Source organism: Sorex fumeus, unplaced genomic scaffold (assembly GCF_029834395.1).
Source record: "Sorex fumeus unplaced genomic scaffold, SorFum_2.1 ptg000005l, whole genome shotgun sequence".
NCBI classification, from domain to species: Eukaryota; Metazoa; Chordata; class Mammalia; order Eulipotyphla; family Soricidae; genus Sorex; species Sorex fumeus.
The window spans coordinates 8069183-8083688 of record NW_026606062.1 but is presented as its reverse complement, the minus strand read 5'-3'; the positions used below and the strand labels follow the sequence as shown (position 1 = coordinate 8083688).

General features: G+C 47.7%; 1 protein-coding gene across 1 annotated transcript in view; it reads right to left on the bottom strand.

The window, feature by feature from the left end:
* Positions 1-14506, bottom strand: part of DIS3L2 (DIS3 like 3'-5' exoribonuclease 2) — a 217854-nt gene that overhangs the window by 105833 nt on the left and 97515 nt on the right. Inside the window, exon 8 of the mRNA XM_056120993.1 lies at positions 9360-9533. Coding sequence (XP_055976968.1) covers positions 9360-9533 — 174 coding nt within the window. The remainder of the gene's footprint in view (positions 1-9359; positions 9534-14506) is intronic.

The window sequence follows — 14506 nt, the reverse complement described above, 5'->3', positions numbered from 1 at the left end:
CAGACACAGTAACAACAAAGTCTCCAATGGAGACGTTACTGGGCCCGCTCGAGCAAATCGACGATCAACGGGAGGGCCTTTACTTTACTTACTTTAAGTGTTTTTGAAGTTTTCATAGTGACTCCCCCTCTTGTTAAATTGATTCCTAGGTACACGATTTTTTGGACACTATTTTGAGTGGGATAAATTCTTTGATTTCTTCTTTCTCCTCTGATTCATTGCTTGTATACTTAAGAATGCAATTGATTTCTGTGTACTGACTGTAGTTGGCCATTTTGCTGTATTGATTTACTATTTCTAGAAGGTTTTTTTTTTTTGTGTGTGTGTATGTGTGTGTGGGGGGGCTCTTTTGGGTCCTCTATGTATGTCATCTGCAAATAGAGATAAATTATTTGATTTTGACAATTTGACTGACCCCTTGATTTCCTTTTTTTTCCCCCTTAAATTTTTATTAGTGAAACACCATGAGGTACAGTTGTAGATTTACAAATTTTTGCGCTTGGGTTTCAGTTATACAATGATCGAATATCCATCCCTACACCAGTGTCCATTCTCCACCACCACCAGTCCCAGTATCCCTCCCACCCCCTTCCCCCCATCCCACCCTACCACTGTGGCAGGACATTCCCTTTTGATTTCCTTTTCTTACCTAATTGCTGTTGCAAGGACTTCTAACATAATGCTGCATAAGAGAGGAGACAGTGGGCATCCTTGCCCAGCACCTGATCTCAGTGGGAATGCTTTCAGGTTTTCACCATTATGAATAAAATTTGCTGTGGGCTTGATTATAGATAGACAATCTTTGCTATCCTGAGGAAAGCTCCTTCCACTCCTATTTTGAGGGTATTTTTTTTTTAATCATAAGTAGATGCTGAATCTTGTCAAAAGCTTTCTCTGCATTGATTGATAAGGTCATATAATTTTAATCACTGCTTTTACTGATATGGTATTATTTTGTTAATTGATTTCCGTATACAAAACCAACTTTGCATTCCTGAGATGAATCCCACTTGATCATGGTGTATGATTTTTTGATATGCTCTTTGCTAAGATTTTGTTGAAAATTTCTGCATCCATGTTCATCAAGGATATTGGTCTGAAGTTTTCTCTTTTAGAAATGTCTTTGTCTGCTTTTGGTATCAATGTAGTATTAGCTTTGTACAAGGTGCTAGGAAGGATTCCTGTTTCTTGGATATTTTGGAAGATCTTAAGGATCAATGACTAATTCTTCTCCGAAGGCTTGATAAGGCACTGTAGCACTGTCTTCCTGTTGTTCATCGATTTGCTCGAGTGTGCACCAGTAACGTCTCCATTGTGAGACTTATTACTGCCTTTGGCATATTGAATACATCAGGGGTAGCTTGCCAGGCTTTGTCATGCAGGTGGGATACTCTCAGTAGCTTGCTGGGCTCTCTGAGAGGGATGGAGGAATTGAAACCGCCGTGCAAGGCAAACCCCCTACCTGCTGTGCTATCACTCCAGCCCTCACCTGTAAACCCATCCAGACCAGGACTTCTGTTTTGGGGAAGACTCTTGATTACTGTTTCAATTTCCTTGCTTGTGTTTGGCCTGTTCAGGCTTCCTATTTCCTCTTCATTCCGTTTTGGAAAATTACATGTTTCTACAAATATGCCCATTTCTTCTAGGTTCTCCAACTTAACAGAGTAGAGTTGTTCATAGTAAGCTCTTGTGATGCCTTGGGTTTCTGAGGGTTCTGTTGGAATTTCTCCCCTTTCATTTCTGATCCTATTTGAGTACTTTCTCTGTCTTTTGTTGTGAGTCTAGTCAAAGATTTGTCTATCTTATTCTTTCGAAGAAGCAGCTTCTGGTTTCATTGATATTCTCTCTCTCTCTCTCTCAGTACTGCTTTTTTTTTTTTTTTTTTTTGCTTTTTGGGTCACACCCGGCAATGCTCAGGGGTTCCTCCTGGCTCATGCACTCACAGGAATTGCTCCTGGCGGTGCTCAGGGGACCATATGGGGTGCTGGGAATCGAACCTGTGTCGGTCATGTTGGCTGCGTGCAAGGCAAATGCCCTACCCGCTGTGCTATCACTCCAGCCCCAGTACTGCTTTCTTAGTTTCTATATGACATGGCCCTGACAAACTCCAAAAGGGCATTTCCAAGCTAATTGCAAGCTATTAGAGTGAGCATGTCTTGGAATATTCAGTTTAGCAATTTCAAAATGTATTCTAAGTGAACGCTGATAGTTCCACAAGATGATCCAAGAGGAAAAGTCCTAAGAAACGAGCTAACTCATTCTTTCCCAGAAATCCTTGGCCACGGAACCCTGTTCCTCCATGAAAATCACAAGGATTCGTGACCTACCAGTACTTCTCAGAATACCATAACCTGGTCAAATAATCTGCTCTACAGAAGATTAACTGCTCTGACCCTCTCCCCAAATTGAACTGACTTCTTGGATGCCCCCCAGGCTGGGCCCTGGAGAGCGGGCAGCCAGTGCTCCTTGGAGCTACCGCCTGGCCTCGCCAGGGGAACCTTTCATCAAGGGCCGCTGGACCGCACTGGAGTCGCAGCTGAGCCGCCAGCTCACTCGAAGTTTAGCGTTAGTTGTTCAAATACAACGTCCCACCGAGAGGCTGTCCACGAACACCACGTCTCCGCTCTCAAGCCACCACGTCAAGGTTGGTTTACCTGGACGCAGAGGAAGTCTCCGTGGCCCTGGAACGGTCCCACTGGAAGACAGTTCCACATTTCTTGCCACGACTCCCTTGCTGTGCTCCGTATTTTTAGCCCATTGTTTTCTATTTTGGCAGGGAAGACACTGCAGTTTGTAATTTTACCTCCAGCTTCGTATTTCTTCTTAAAAGTGAATACAATGTCCTGTTTATAATAATAAAATCACCAGTTGGCAGAACGACATTAAATGGAAAAGAAGAGAGAGAGACAGCAATTGGAAAATTTAGAGCAAGCAATTTTGAGTGCCAAGTTTCACATTTGTAATGGTCCAGTGGAGGTCACCGGGCTTCCTTCTGATGGAGGGAGTCGTAAAGAGACGGTCCCCCCCCCGCGGGCCAGGAGGGAAACCACCTGCCAGCGGGTGCCCAGCTTGCCTGACGGGGCTGGGAGCCTCCCTCGCGGGCTCCTCACTGGAGAGCAGCCCTGGTGGTTTTCCCCCTCCAATATTCACTTGAATTGAACTTCTAAGTTCTGGTTTCCTCTTCCAGTTCAGCAACAAAGGAAGCACAACAACATGAATGAAATCAGAGCGAGCTGGAGCGGGCCTCAGTAGTAACCCTGGAGTTTCTGGGGCTAAAGACTTGCCTTTGAGCCGACTCTCTGCCTGTTTTGCTGCAGGGGGGTGGGGGGTGGGGTCCCCGGGGCTGGGGAGAGAGTTCAGGGGAGGGACGCTCCCACCAGAAGGGCCAGATGGCCCCTAGGAGTTCACACCAGCCTTACTGCTCGAAAATTGCTAACCAACCGTTTTTCTTTTCAAAATAAACACTATTTCTCTCAACTTCAGTTTGCAAAATATTACCCCAATTCCACTGGACTACAAAACTGGAATTTTACTGACATAATTGGATTATGAGGTTTAAAGATTGATGGAACTTTTCTGTTCCAAATATAATTGTTCAAATACCAAACCTACATGGGTACGTAGAAACCCTCGCCGAGCTGGGGCTAAGGGGGCGCTCGCAGGGTGTGTAGCTGGGGGGGCCAGGCAGGGGCGCCCGGGGAGCCGGCAGCCCAGCTCGGGGGTTCCTGGGAGCCAGGGGACCCTGTCGCCTTTTCTATGCACCCGGGCCCCCAGCAGCGAGAGGAAGACGACCCTGATCACTGGTATGGCTCAGGGTCCGTCATGTGTGGGTGTGAGCTCAGGCGGGTTGTTCCTGCAGACTTCCAAGTGCTTGACAGATGGCTGTAAAAGCAGGGAGCAAAGCTGTCTCGGCGAGAACCAGGTAACCCCCAAGAAGAAGGGGATTGCTTTTTCTTTCTAGTGGCTCATTTAGTATCTGGAATGTCTATACACACATTTTAATCACAAGCACACATGCAATCTGCATGTTGGTGAATCAAATAGGTAAATCAAAGCCTGTAGAACAGAGAGAGGCGAGGGGGAAAGACAAGGCTGTACTTAGGAGTGCACAGGGTGCGTATTGATGGAGCCACTAGCATGTGCTTATTGCTTTTCATTTATTTCTTTTCGGCTTACAACATTCTGGAGGAGGGCTTCTCATGTCTCTGACGCCGCAGCCCTCGCCAGTGGCCATCTCCTTCTCACCTGCCTCAGCCCAACCCTTGTGTGTGGCCATCCCTTGTCACGTTGCCTTGGGTCTTGCTGCCTTGAGCACATACAAACATTGCCACGCTGAAACCTCCCTGACGAGCAGGCCCTCTGAGTAGCACAGTGCGACCAAGCCTTGCACAGAGGATCTCTGTTTCGCTGTAATTCCACACGTGACCCGCATCCAACACATGTGATTCGTGCCTCCTGCCATGAGGGCTTAAAGTCCTTTAAGAGGGACTATACCTATTTCTGTTTACAGGTAAATTCCCGTGGTCCGTGGATAGAGTTCAACAAATATTCATGGGCTGAAAAACTGAACAAACCTATCACGAGGTCAAGAGAAGGGCATAGGGCTGGAGTGATAGCACAGCTGGTAGGGCATTTGCCTTGCACGCGGCCGACCCGGGTTCGATTCCCAGCATCCCATATGGTCCCCTGAGCACCGCCAGGAGTAATTCCTGAGTGCAAAGCCAGGAGTAACCCCTGTGCATTGCCGGATGTGACCCAAAAAGCAAAAACAAAAAAAAGAGCAGGGCATAATCAGATAAAAATATGTCAGCAGACCGAGAATTTCTCTTTATGTTTATTTCCTGTGATTCTGGGAGCACACCACACAGTGCTCAGGGGTTAATATCGGCACATGTGATACTGGGGGTAGAACCGGGGTTGGCTGTGTGCAAGGCAAGTGCCTTAGCCCCTGGGCCATCTTGCCAGCCCCTCTTCATGTTTATTATTTGTGTAAAAAAAAATAGGATTCAACCAAGACTACGTAAATGCATTTAGTGGCCCCGGTATCCTCACGGGCATGTGAGGCACACAGCGGAGAGACGGCCTTCTAGGACACGGGCAATGGGTCAGGAGATCAGTGGGTACAGAGCAGAGAGACGGCCTTCTAGAACAAAATGAGTGATGCGACGGGAGCTCTCGGTGCAGCTTATGCTTTCAGCCGAACTGCAGTTTCTGGGTATTTACCAAGGTCCCAGCACACCTGGGTGTAGGGGGTTTATTTAGTTTTAGGTGAGCTTACAAAATAGGTAAGTGGCTAAAAAAAAGATGAATGCAAAGATCAAAGGCTTGAAGCGACTACGGCTAATATGAAATACTATTAACATCAGGAAAACCGGCAAAGTTGCTGCTTCTTCTGCTAAATATGAATTCATCCTCGGCCACCATTAAGTTCGAAACAATGGCTGTCAATAATTTGCTACAGGGCAGATACTGAGGGAAATAAACACGGGCAAGATCAGTCTTTCAAGGCAAAGAGACCTTTCAATTGTTTTTCAGCTGTTGTGGGGACCACACCCTGCAGTGCGGTGGTCATCGGGGCCACCCACAGTGGCTCTCAGGGGTCACTTGATGCGGGGACCACCCAGGGACCAGGTGTGCGCTCAACTGCTTGAGACATAGCCCTCGCCAAGGGTGACATTTTAACAATGAGGGGGGAAAGTTACTGTTTTTTTGAAATCAAAATTAATTATAAACTCAAGTCCTAAAGATAATGTTTTAAGCTGGACATTTGAAAAATGCTTCCACTGTTGAACAATTTGGACTCCTAGAATTAGGAAGTGTCTGACTTGCGAAACTCCTCAGAGCTATGTACATGGTCTTCCTAACAAATTTTCCAACTGATGCTTAAAGATGTCAGTTGAAAAATAACGAGGCAAGGTGTTGGAGTGATAGCATAGCGGGTAGGGTGTTTGCCTTGCATGCAGCCAACCTGGGTTCGATTCCCAGCATCCCATATGGTCCCCCGAGCACCAACGGGAGTGAGTCCTGAGTGCAGAGCCATTGCCGGGTGTGACCAAAAAAAAAGTAAAAGAAGAAGAAAAAAAAGAAAAATAACCAGGCTCATGAACCCAAGCTAGAATGAGCCAAAACGTTAGTTGATACGTTAACTAAAAAGATATGAAAACATATATATCGATAGATAAATATATATATATATATAGATAGATAGATATTTAACGTATCTTTCAGTTAGTCCACAAGAACTGGCTGACATCCTGAAGTATGGAGACTAGTGAGTTTTAAAACCAATCAGAACATCATCGGCAAATAGGATTGAAAAATGCGTACCATGATTTAGTGACCGTGCTTCGTCCCAAGCTCTGAGCTATCTTTTCCAGCTACAGTTACCCCTAAACCCCAAATCCAGTATCAGAAAATACAGAACTTACAAATTTTTTTTTGCTTATTTCTTTTCTTATGGGGCCACACTGGGCGGTGGTCAGGGCTGACTCCTGGCTCTGCACTCAGGGCCATCTCCTGGCAGGACTCCTGCACCATATGCAGTACCAGGGATCAGACCTTGGTCGGACACATGCAAAGCAAACCCCGGCCTCTGAACTTACAACTTCCGAATTACCATTTCATAAGAGGCTGAAGCAAAACTTGGAAAAACAATAAAAAAAAACACTTAATTACATTATTTTTGGCGAAAGTAAAATTATTCATAAAACAAAGTATTTTAAAACTTACTCCTAACTCTTCAACTTCTATGCTTGTCTATAACACACATGGTTAATTGGTAAAGCATGCTTATAATTAAAAAAAAAATAAAGCTATGTTACTGGGGCTGCCTGGTAACAGAGGCGAGAGGCAACTGCTTTAGCATCAAGACAGCGTTGCAAGATTTCAAGCCAGAAGGATCCAGAGCATCAGATTTGAAATCGAGGAATAAAATCCTAGAGCTGCGAGGCGGCGGGGGAATGTTCAGAGACTAAAGTGGATTTTCAAGATTCCTGGTGCCTGCATTGAGCCTAGAGCGTCCCTTCCTCGCCCCCAGGACATACGGTCAGCGGGGGCCAGAGGGAAAGGAGAGCTGGCCAGGGGGCGTGGACATCAGCTGGCCCCTCTATTCTGAGATTCCGAGTCATACGTTTGAAAAATGACCTGGACATTTTCTGGAATAACAGAGCCAGGGATCAAGTGATCAGTCTTGATCAGTCTTAGCTACTGCCTCTGAGCGGCGCACCCCGTGACAACCTCGTGTACACCCAGCGGTGACCCGGCATGCCCTGTGATGACTGTCCCCAGGCCCTTTCCTGTACATGTGCTTTCATGAACACATGTAGGCATGCATGTGAAAGAGCATGCACATGGACTTATTGTTGTTCTTCTTTTTTTTTTTTCCTGTTTTTGTTTTTCGGGCCATACCTGGCATTGCTCAGGACTGAGTCCTGGCTCTGTACTCAGGGAACACTCCTGGCAGTACTCAGTGGGCTCTGCAGGGTGCCAGGGATCACACTGAGGTTAGATGTGTAAATAGCAAGTGCCCTGCCTGCTGTAATGTTGCTCCTACCCCAGCACTCTTTTCTTTTACTCGATAAACTCGCTCTGTCCCTTGGGAGTCCACAGGCAACATGGTTTAGGACAGACCACATGGTTCTCCTTCCCCGTAGCTTCAGGACCTTCTTCTTCCTTCTTTTTTTTTTGGGCTGTGTGCAAGGCAAACGCCCTACCCGCTGTGCTATCACTCCAGCCCCTGCTTTGGTTCTTGAACCTTCCTTTGTTGGTGGCCACTGGTAGTGCCACGTTGATAATAAAAGAGAGCAGACCTCTCCGGTACCCACATCCTGTACTATTCTCCAGGGAGGATGACCTTCAGGTCGCAGAGCTTTGGAGGGTTAGGTTAATATTTAAAATGCTGTTGGCCCTGCAATATGGCTATCCCCATTCCTACTTCAAACGGCAAGGTTCAGCCACTCAAGTCTTCTTTGCTCATTAAACTTTTATTAGAGATTGCTAGATTCAGGAAAATATTTAAGGAAACAGGTTCCGTGGAATTTCTTCTATGTGAGAAAGTGAAGGTTCGGCAATGAGTTATGGGTCTGAGGTCTCGAGGCCTCTGACAGAGAATGCAGGAGTTACGTCAGGAGTAGCCACAGTCAGGCCAGAGCAATAGCACAGTGGGGAGGGCGCGTGCAGCCAACCCGGTTCGATTCCCCGCACCCCATAGGGGCCTCCGAGCACTGCCAGGATTGAGCCCTGGGTGCAGAGCCAGGAGTGAGCCCTGACCACTGCCAAGTGTGGCCAGACACACAAACAGACAGACAGAGTGGCCAGGGGCAGGCGTGAGATGACACCTGAGCTGAGCTCCTGCAGCGCCAGGAGCTGGTGACATGGCCTTTCCCAGCCCCTTCAGCCAGCAGAGAGGAAGAACTGTCACCGCCAGGGAATACGGCGGCCAGAGGGCAGGGGAAGGAGGTCTCAAACCTGGTGGGGAGAGGGCCACGGGGGGCAGGCGGGGAAGACTGACACGGGATGACCCGAGGGGAAGTGCCTCCGAGCTTCCGTGGCTGTTCGAAAAGTCTCTTGGTTCTAAGTATCTCCATGTGGCATCCAAAGTGAGTGCCAGCACTGAAACCAAATCCTGAAGAGAAATATCAGCAAAGAACTAACATCCCACAACGAAGAAACATCTTCAAAGAAGATGCTGTTATAAAAATACCGCAAAAGTACTTTCCAGCAAATTCCAGACCCAGAAGTAAAGCTTTAAAATGAAGCTCCAAGCACAAGAGTCCCGGATCCTTTGCTCTCTGCTGTGCGTGGAGGCCCGTTTAGAGGCAGGCCCTCTCCTCGGAAGGCTGCCCGTTGGGCCAGACCTGGGGGCGAGCCGCAAGGGGGCAAAATGACACCTTTGGATCTTGGGCAGGAGCCAGAACTCTGCTCTACAAGCGGCTAAAGCCAGTCCGTGGGGCTGCACAGCCCAGAGCCCCTGTCTCCGCAGCTCAAGTGCCCAGGCCCGGGTGGAAAGCCCGTCAGGGGCCAGAGCCGTCCCCAAGCACGCGTGGCGACGTGCCAACGCTCTCCACACACGCAGAAACCTCAATCCCGCATACCTCTGTCAAAGACCGTGCTTGTTTCAAAACGTTTCAACCGTTTCAAAACAGAAAGACCATTCTAGGCTCGTGGGCTTCACACCCTCGAGCGAGGGCTGGGCGTGCAGCCTCGGGTGCCAAACTCTGGAACCGGGCCCTCGATTCCTCACTGAAAACTCGGGTGTTGGTGCAAAGATACGCGCCGTGGAGGTCAGTTGTTGGGAAAGTTCGGTCAGGAGACCCAAGGCGGAAATACACCGCATTTAAAAAAGAGCTGCTGGCACTTACCTTAAATCTCTTCGTTTACTGAGTTCTTCCTGTGGGATGGTCCAGGGCAGGGTGCGCGGGAGACAGTCTAGGACTTGGGAGGAGAAATCTGAGAAGTCCACCCCGTACTCTGTGAGAATGCCTTCGGTCTCGGGCTCGATCTCGCCGGCCTGGCCCAGACTCTTCGCCAGCTGCCTGTGGACAGAGAGACCCAGTTAATGGTGAAGAGAACGCAGACACCATTTCCCTCTCCAAAGGGGGGGGGGGGCGGGGGAGTCTAGGAGAGCTCAGAACCCCTGACCCTGCACCACCGGGACACAGACAGACACCCAAAGGGCAGGTGGGAGAGAACGCGCTGGGCAGAGACCACGGCCACACAGTCACGCTGCTTTCTGCCTGGTAAGCGGCCCGAGAAGGGCCACTCCGGGGTTCCGTAGGAGTCCCTGGATTCTCCTCCACATTAAAAACGATTGACTCGTTCTCCTGGGAACATCAGAGACGATTCTGACCAGACCCGTCTGTGGTTCGGTGGTTTCAGTCACTAGATTCAGAGTCCCGAGATTCTATCTCATGTTTACATTTCTCGATTCTATTAATTTTTAATAGAATTAAAAATATTTTGAAATATTTTTCTCTACACACAAAAGTAACATATATGGAAGCTTTTAAAGATACACAGAAGCACAAAGAAAAAATTGAAACAAACTTGGACCAGAAAGAGAGCTCAACAGGGAGGGCGCTAGCCGTGTGCATGGCTGGCCGGCCGGGGCTCATTCTCCATGAACTGCATCCAGTCCCCTGAACTCCACCAGGAGCACAGAGCCTGGAGTGAGCCCTGAGCACAGAGCCAGTAGTGAGTGAGCCCTGAGCACAGAGCTGGGAGTGAGCCCTGAATACAGAGCCGGGAGTCAGCCCTGAGCACAGAGCCAGGAGTCAGCCCTGCGCACAAAGCCGGGAGTCAGCCCTGAGCACAGAGCCGGGAGTCAGCCCTAAGCACAGAGCTGGGAGTCAGCCTTGAGCACAGAGCCGGGAGGGAGCCCTGAGCACAACTGGGCGTGGTTCCGAAATAAAGCAAAGCAAAAAACTAAGATGAAGGAGAACGATCCAGGCACTGGAGAGAGCAGAGCACGTAAGGGGCTTCCCTGGCATGCGGAGAAGCCAGGCTGGATCCCTGGCACCTCATAGGGCCACCCAAGCCCCACCAGGAGTAAGCCTGGGGCACTGCCCAGTATAGCCCCCGAACCAAAAGTATATGTTAAAAAAAAACAACAACCCCCAAAGCTTGTGCGAAACAGCAAACCCCGAAAGGCGCCCCTTTGGGATGGCAAGTCTTGAACCTGTGTCATCCAGGGTATGAATCAAAACTTTCTCAGTGGTGGCAGGCCACATACAGACCGCCGTGAAGGCCTGCGGGAAAGGTGAGCGGAGCTGGGAACAGCGCTGGGGGTGAGTGTCGGGGCCCTGCCTGTCTGCCGGGATCCAGGAACCCACCCTGAGATCTCCTCACAGGTGCTCTTTTTTTTTTTAATTGAGTCACTGTGAGACACAGACTCACGAAACTGTTCATGGTGGGGTTTCAGTCATACAGTGTCCAACACCCGTCCCTCCACCAGTGTACACTTCCAGCACCAGTGTCCCCAGTTTCTCTGCTGCCACCCTCCTCCAGTTTCCCTCCCTCCCTCCCTCCCTCTCTCTCTCTGTAATGCGCAGGGCTGGAGCCTGGGATGCACATGAGCTTTGGACCCAGCATGGAACTGAGTTGCAGAGAACAACCTACGGTCTCCCCCTCCCCCCATTGGCTATGGAAATGCCCCCTGCCCCAAGAAATAACCATTTTGATTCCAATTAAGCAGAAAGAATGAAATAATAAAGGAACAAGAATCAACAGACCAGAAGAAAAAAATGAAGGAAATAAAAATTCAATAAAAATCAAAAGCCAATCCTTTGAAAATAAAATTGGTAGGCTGTTTTGAGCCAGACTGATCAAGAACAGGAGAGGAAGGGGCCGGGGGTCACGCCGGGCTGGAGCTTTGGCCCTGCATGTGGCCAGTGGGTGCCTGGCCCTGTGTGGCCCCTGACACAGCCCTGCGTGCAGTCACAAGCACCGCCAAGTGTGGTCCCAAACCCACACCCACCCCCCCCAAAAAAACAAGGAAAGAGAAAAAGACAAAGTACAAACATAAGGAATGAGAGGGGATACAATTAATCCATCATTTAAAAACTTCCCACAACGAAAATTCGAGGTCCAGACGGCTCTGCTTGAATTTCCAAGAATTTAAGGAAGAATTAAGACCAATTCCACAGAAACCCTGTCAGAGGGCTGAACCACTTCCTAATAGCATTACCCTGATACCAAAACCAAAGGCTTCATGGGATAAACATCACACATGAAGATGGATTTTTAAATTAGGATAAAATGTGGGGCCAGACAGATACGCAGGGGTCAGGCCTTGCATGTGGCTGACCTGGGTTTCGGTCCCTGGCACCACGTATGGTCCCCTGAGCACCGCCACGAGCGATCCCTGAGTGCAGAGCCAGGAGTCAGCCCCAGCACGGCCGGGTGTGCCCCCCTCCCCGCAAAAGACCCACAACAGAAAAAGTAAAATAATGATGTAGTAGAAAATACAGATTAGCAATGTAAAAAAAAAAAATTACCACGAACAAGTCATTCAAAGTTTGCCCAACATTAAAAATTAGTCAGTGTAATGATTCATATTAACATGAAAAAAGAAACCAATCTGAATAGGTTACAGTAAAAGCACCGGAAAAATTCCAACATGCAGGTACCTTCTCTAACGGGGAGGGTTACCTGCATCTCTTCTCTCCACTCTGCAGCAGCAGCCGACCTCCCTCCCCCCCTCCTTCCTCCCCCTCCCTCCCTCCCACCCCCCCACTCTCCTTCCCTCCCTTCCTCCACTTTCTCTCTCCCCCCAACTCTCCCTCCCTTCCCACTCTTTCCCTTCCCCTCCCTCCCTCTCCTTTTTTCTCATCCTCCCTCCCCCTTCCCTTCTCTTTCTTATACAACTTCTTTCTTTCTTTCTTTTTTTTTTTTTTTGCTTTTTGGGTCACACCCGGCAATGCACAGGGGTTACTCCCGGCTCTGCACTCAGGAGTTACTCCTGGCGGTGCTCAGGGGACCATATGGGATGCTGGGAATCGAACCCGGGTCAGCCGCGTGCAAGGCAAACGCCCTACCCGCTGTGCTATCTCTCCAGTCCCACAACCTCTTTCTTTTCTTTCTTCTTCTTTTTTTTTTTTTTTAATTTTTATTAGTGAGACATCATGAGGTATAGTTGTAGACTTACAAATTTTTGTGCTTGGGTTTCAGTTATACAATGATCAAACACCCATCCCTCCACCAGCGCCCATCCTCCACCACCACAGGTCCCAGCATCCCTCCCACCCACCATCCCCCCCATCCCACCCTGACTCTGTGGCAGGGCATTCCCTTTTGTTCTCTCTCTCTTATTGGGTGTACAACCTCTTTCTTACAAACTTCCCTCCCCTTCCCCTCTCTCCATCTTTATCTAAAGAAAATGATTTTACTTCACACATAAAAAATGCGACATTTATATATTAAAAAAAAAAACCTCTGGGGGCAGGTATATAGCTCAGTGGCAGAGCACAATATGTTTTTTGAATCCTTATTTATTTGTTTTTCTTAGATGATATTGTCAACAGCCATACATTTATTACACGTTCATTATTAACAATTCATAGAGATTTCCTGCCTCTGAAAAATATAAGCACAAAAACTGGGAAAACAATGCTACTTTTCTTTGGATCTATCATATACCAAAGCTCAAAGAACCTTAGCAAATATTCAACAAATCAATCAGGATAAAAATCAACTAAAATACTCTAGTTAACAGGAAAAAATTTTAAGTTTCACCTCAGAATGTTAATTTTAATTATTATTATTATTATTATTATTATTATTATTTTTGCTGAGAACTGCTACTTTTTCTTTTTAAAACAAATTTAAATAAAATATTTTGGTTTCACTCAGGGCACCCCGGATGGGGGCAGGTGAGACCCTTCCCCACCTCAAGGGACCTGGCCCCAGCAGCAGAAAACCACCAGATCTCAACCATCGCCATGCTCAAGGCTGCTGTCCACATGCTCGGGCTGAGTGAGCCTCACCCACAAGTGAACCTGGACCTCGAGAAGCTTCTTGGGACACACCCTACGCACTCTCCAAGAGGACCACACCACTTCTGATGGGGTTCAAAGTAGGAGGCAACCTATCTTAGATATATATATATATATATATATATATATATATTTAAGGTAAAAAAGGCCCTCCCGTTGATCGTCGATTTGCTCGAGCGGGCCCAGTAACGTCTCCATTGGAGACTTTGTTGTTACTGTGTTTGGCATATCAAATATATCACGGGTAGCTTGCCAGGCTCTCCGAGAGGGGCGGAGGAATCGAACTCGGGTCGGCCATCTTGGCCACTTGTAAGGCGAACGCCCTACCTGCTGTGCTATCGCTCCAGCCCATATATATATTTACTGATATATATATATATATATATATATATATATAAGCACACAAGGATCAACCTTCAACAACATGTTAGTGATCTCTTATTGAAAGGCTTAATGACCCCTGGGTGAAATACAGCAAATTTCACACTCTTTCCTCTAAGGAAACTTTTTTGTAGCATTTTCAGTGGTTGTTCATAACAAATAATACACAATATATTATTTCGGTTCTGCTTTGGGGCAGGGATTGGGGTTCCGGATGGAAACATCCAAAATATGGTAATAGGAAGGTGTCATGGTGATGGGATTGGTGTTTGAATATTATCACTGTAGTATCACTGTCCTCCCGTTGTTCATCGATTCGCTCGAGCGGGCCCAGTAACGTCTCCATTGTGACAATTGTTACTGTGTTTGGCATATCGAATACATCACGGGGAGCTTGCCAGGCTCTGCTGTGCGGGCGAGACACTCTCGGTAGCTTGCCAGGCTCTCCGAGAGGGGCGGAGGAATCGAACTCGGGTTGGCCATGTTGGCTGGATACAAGGCAAACGCCCTACCGCTGTTTGAATATTAAATATAATTAAATATTGCAAACTATTTTATAAAATAAAAAATTATTTAAAAAATTAATAAAATATTTTTAATGATAAAAATAAGGTGTTTTTTTTGTGACCTCCCCC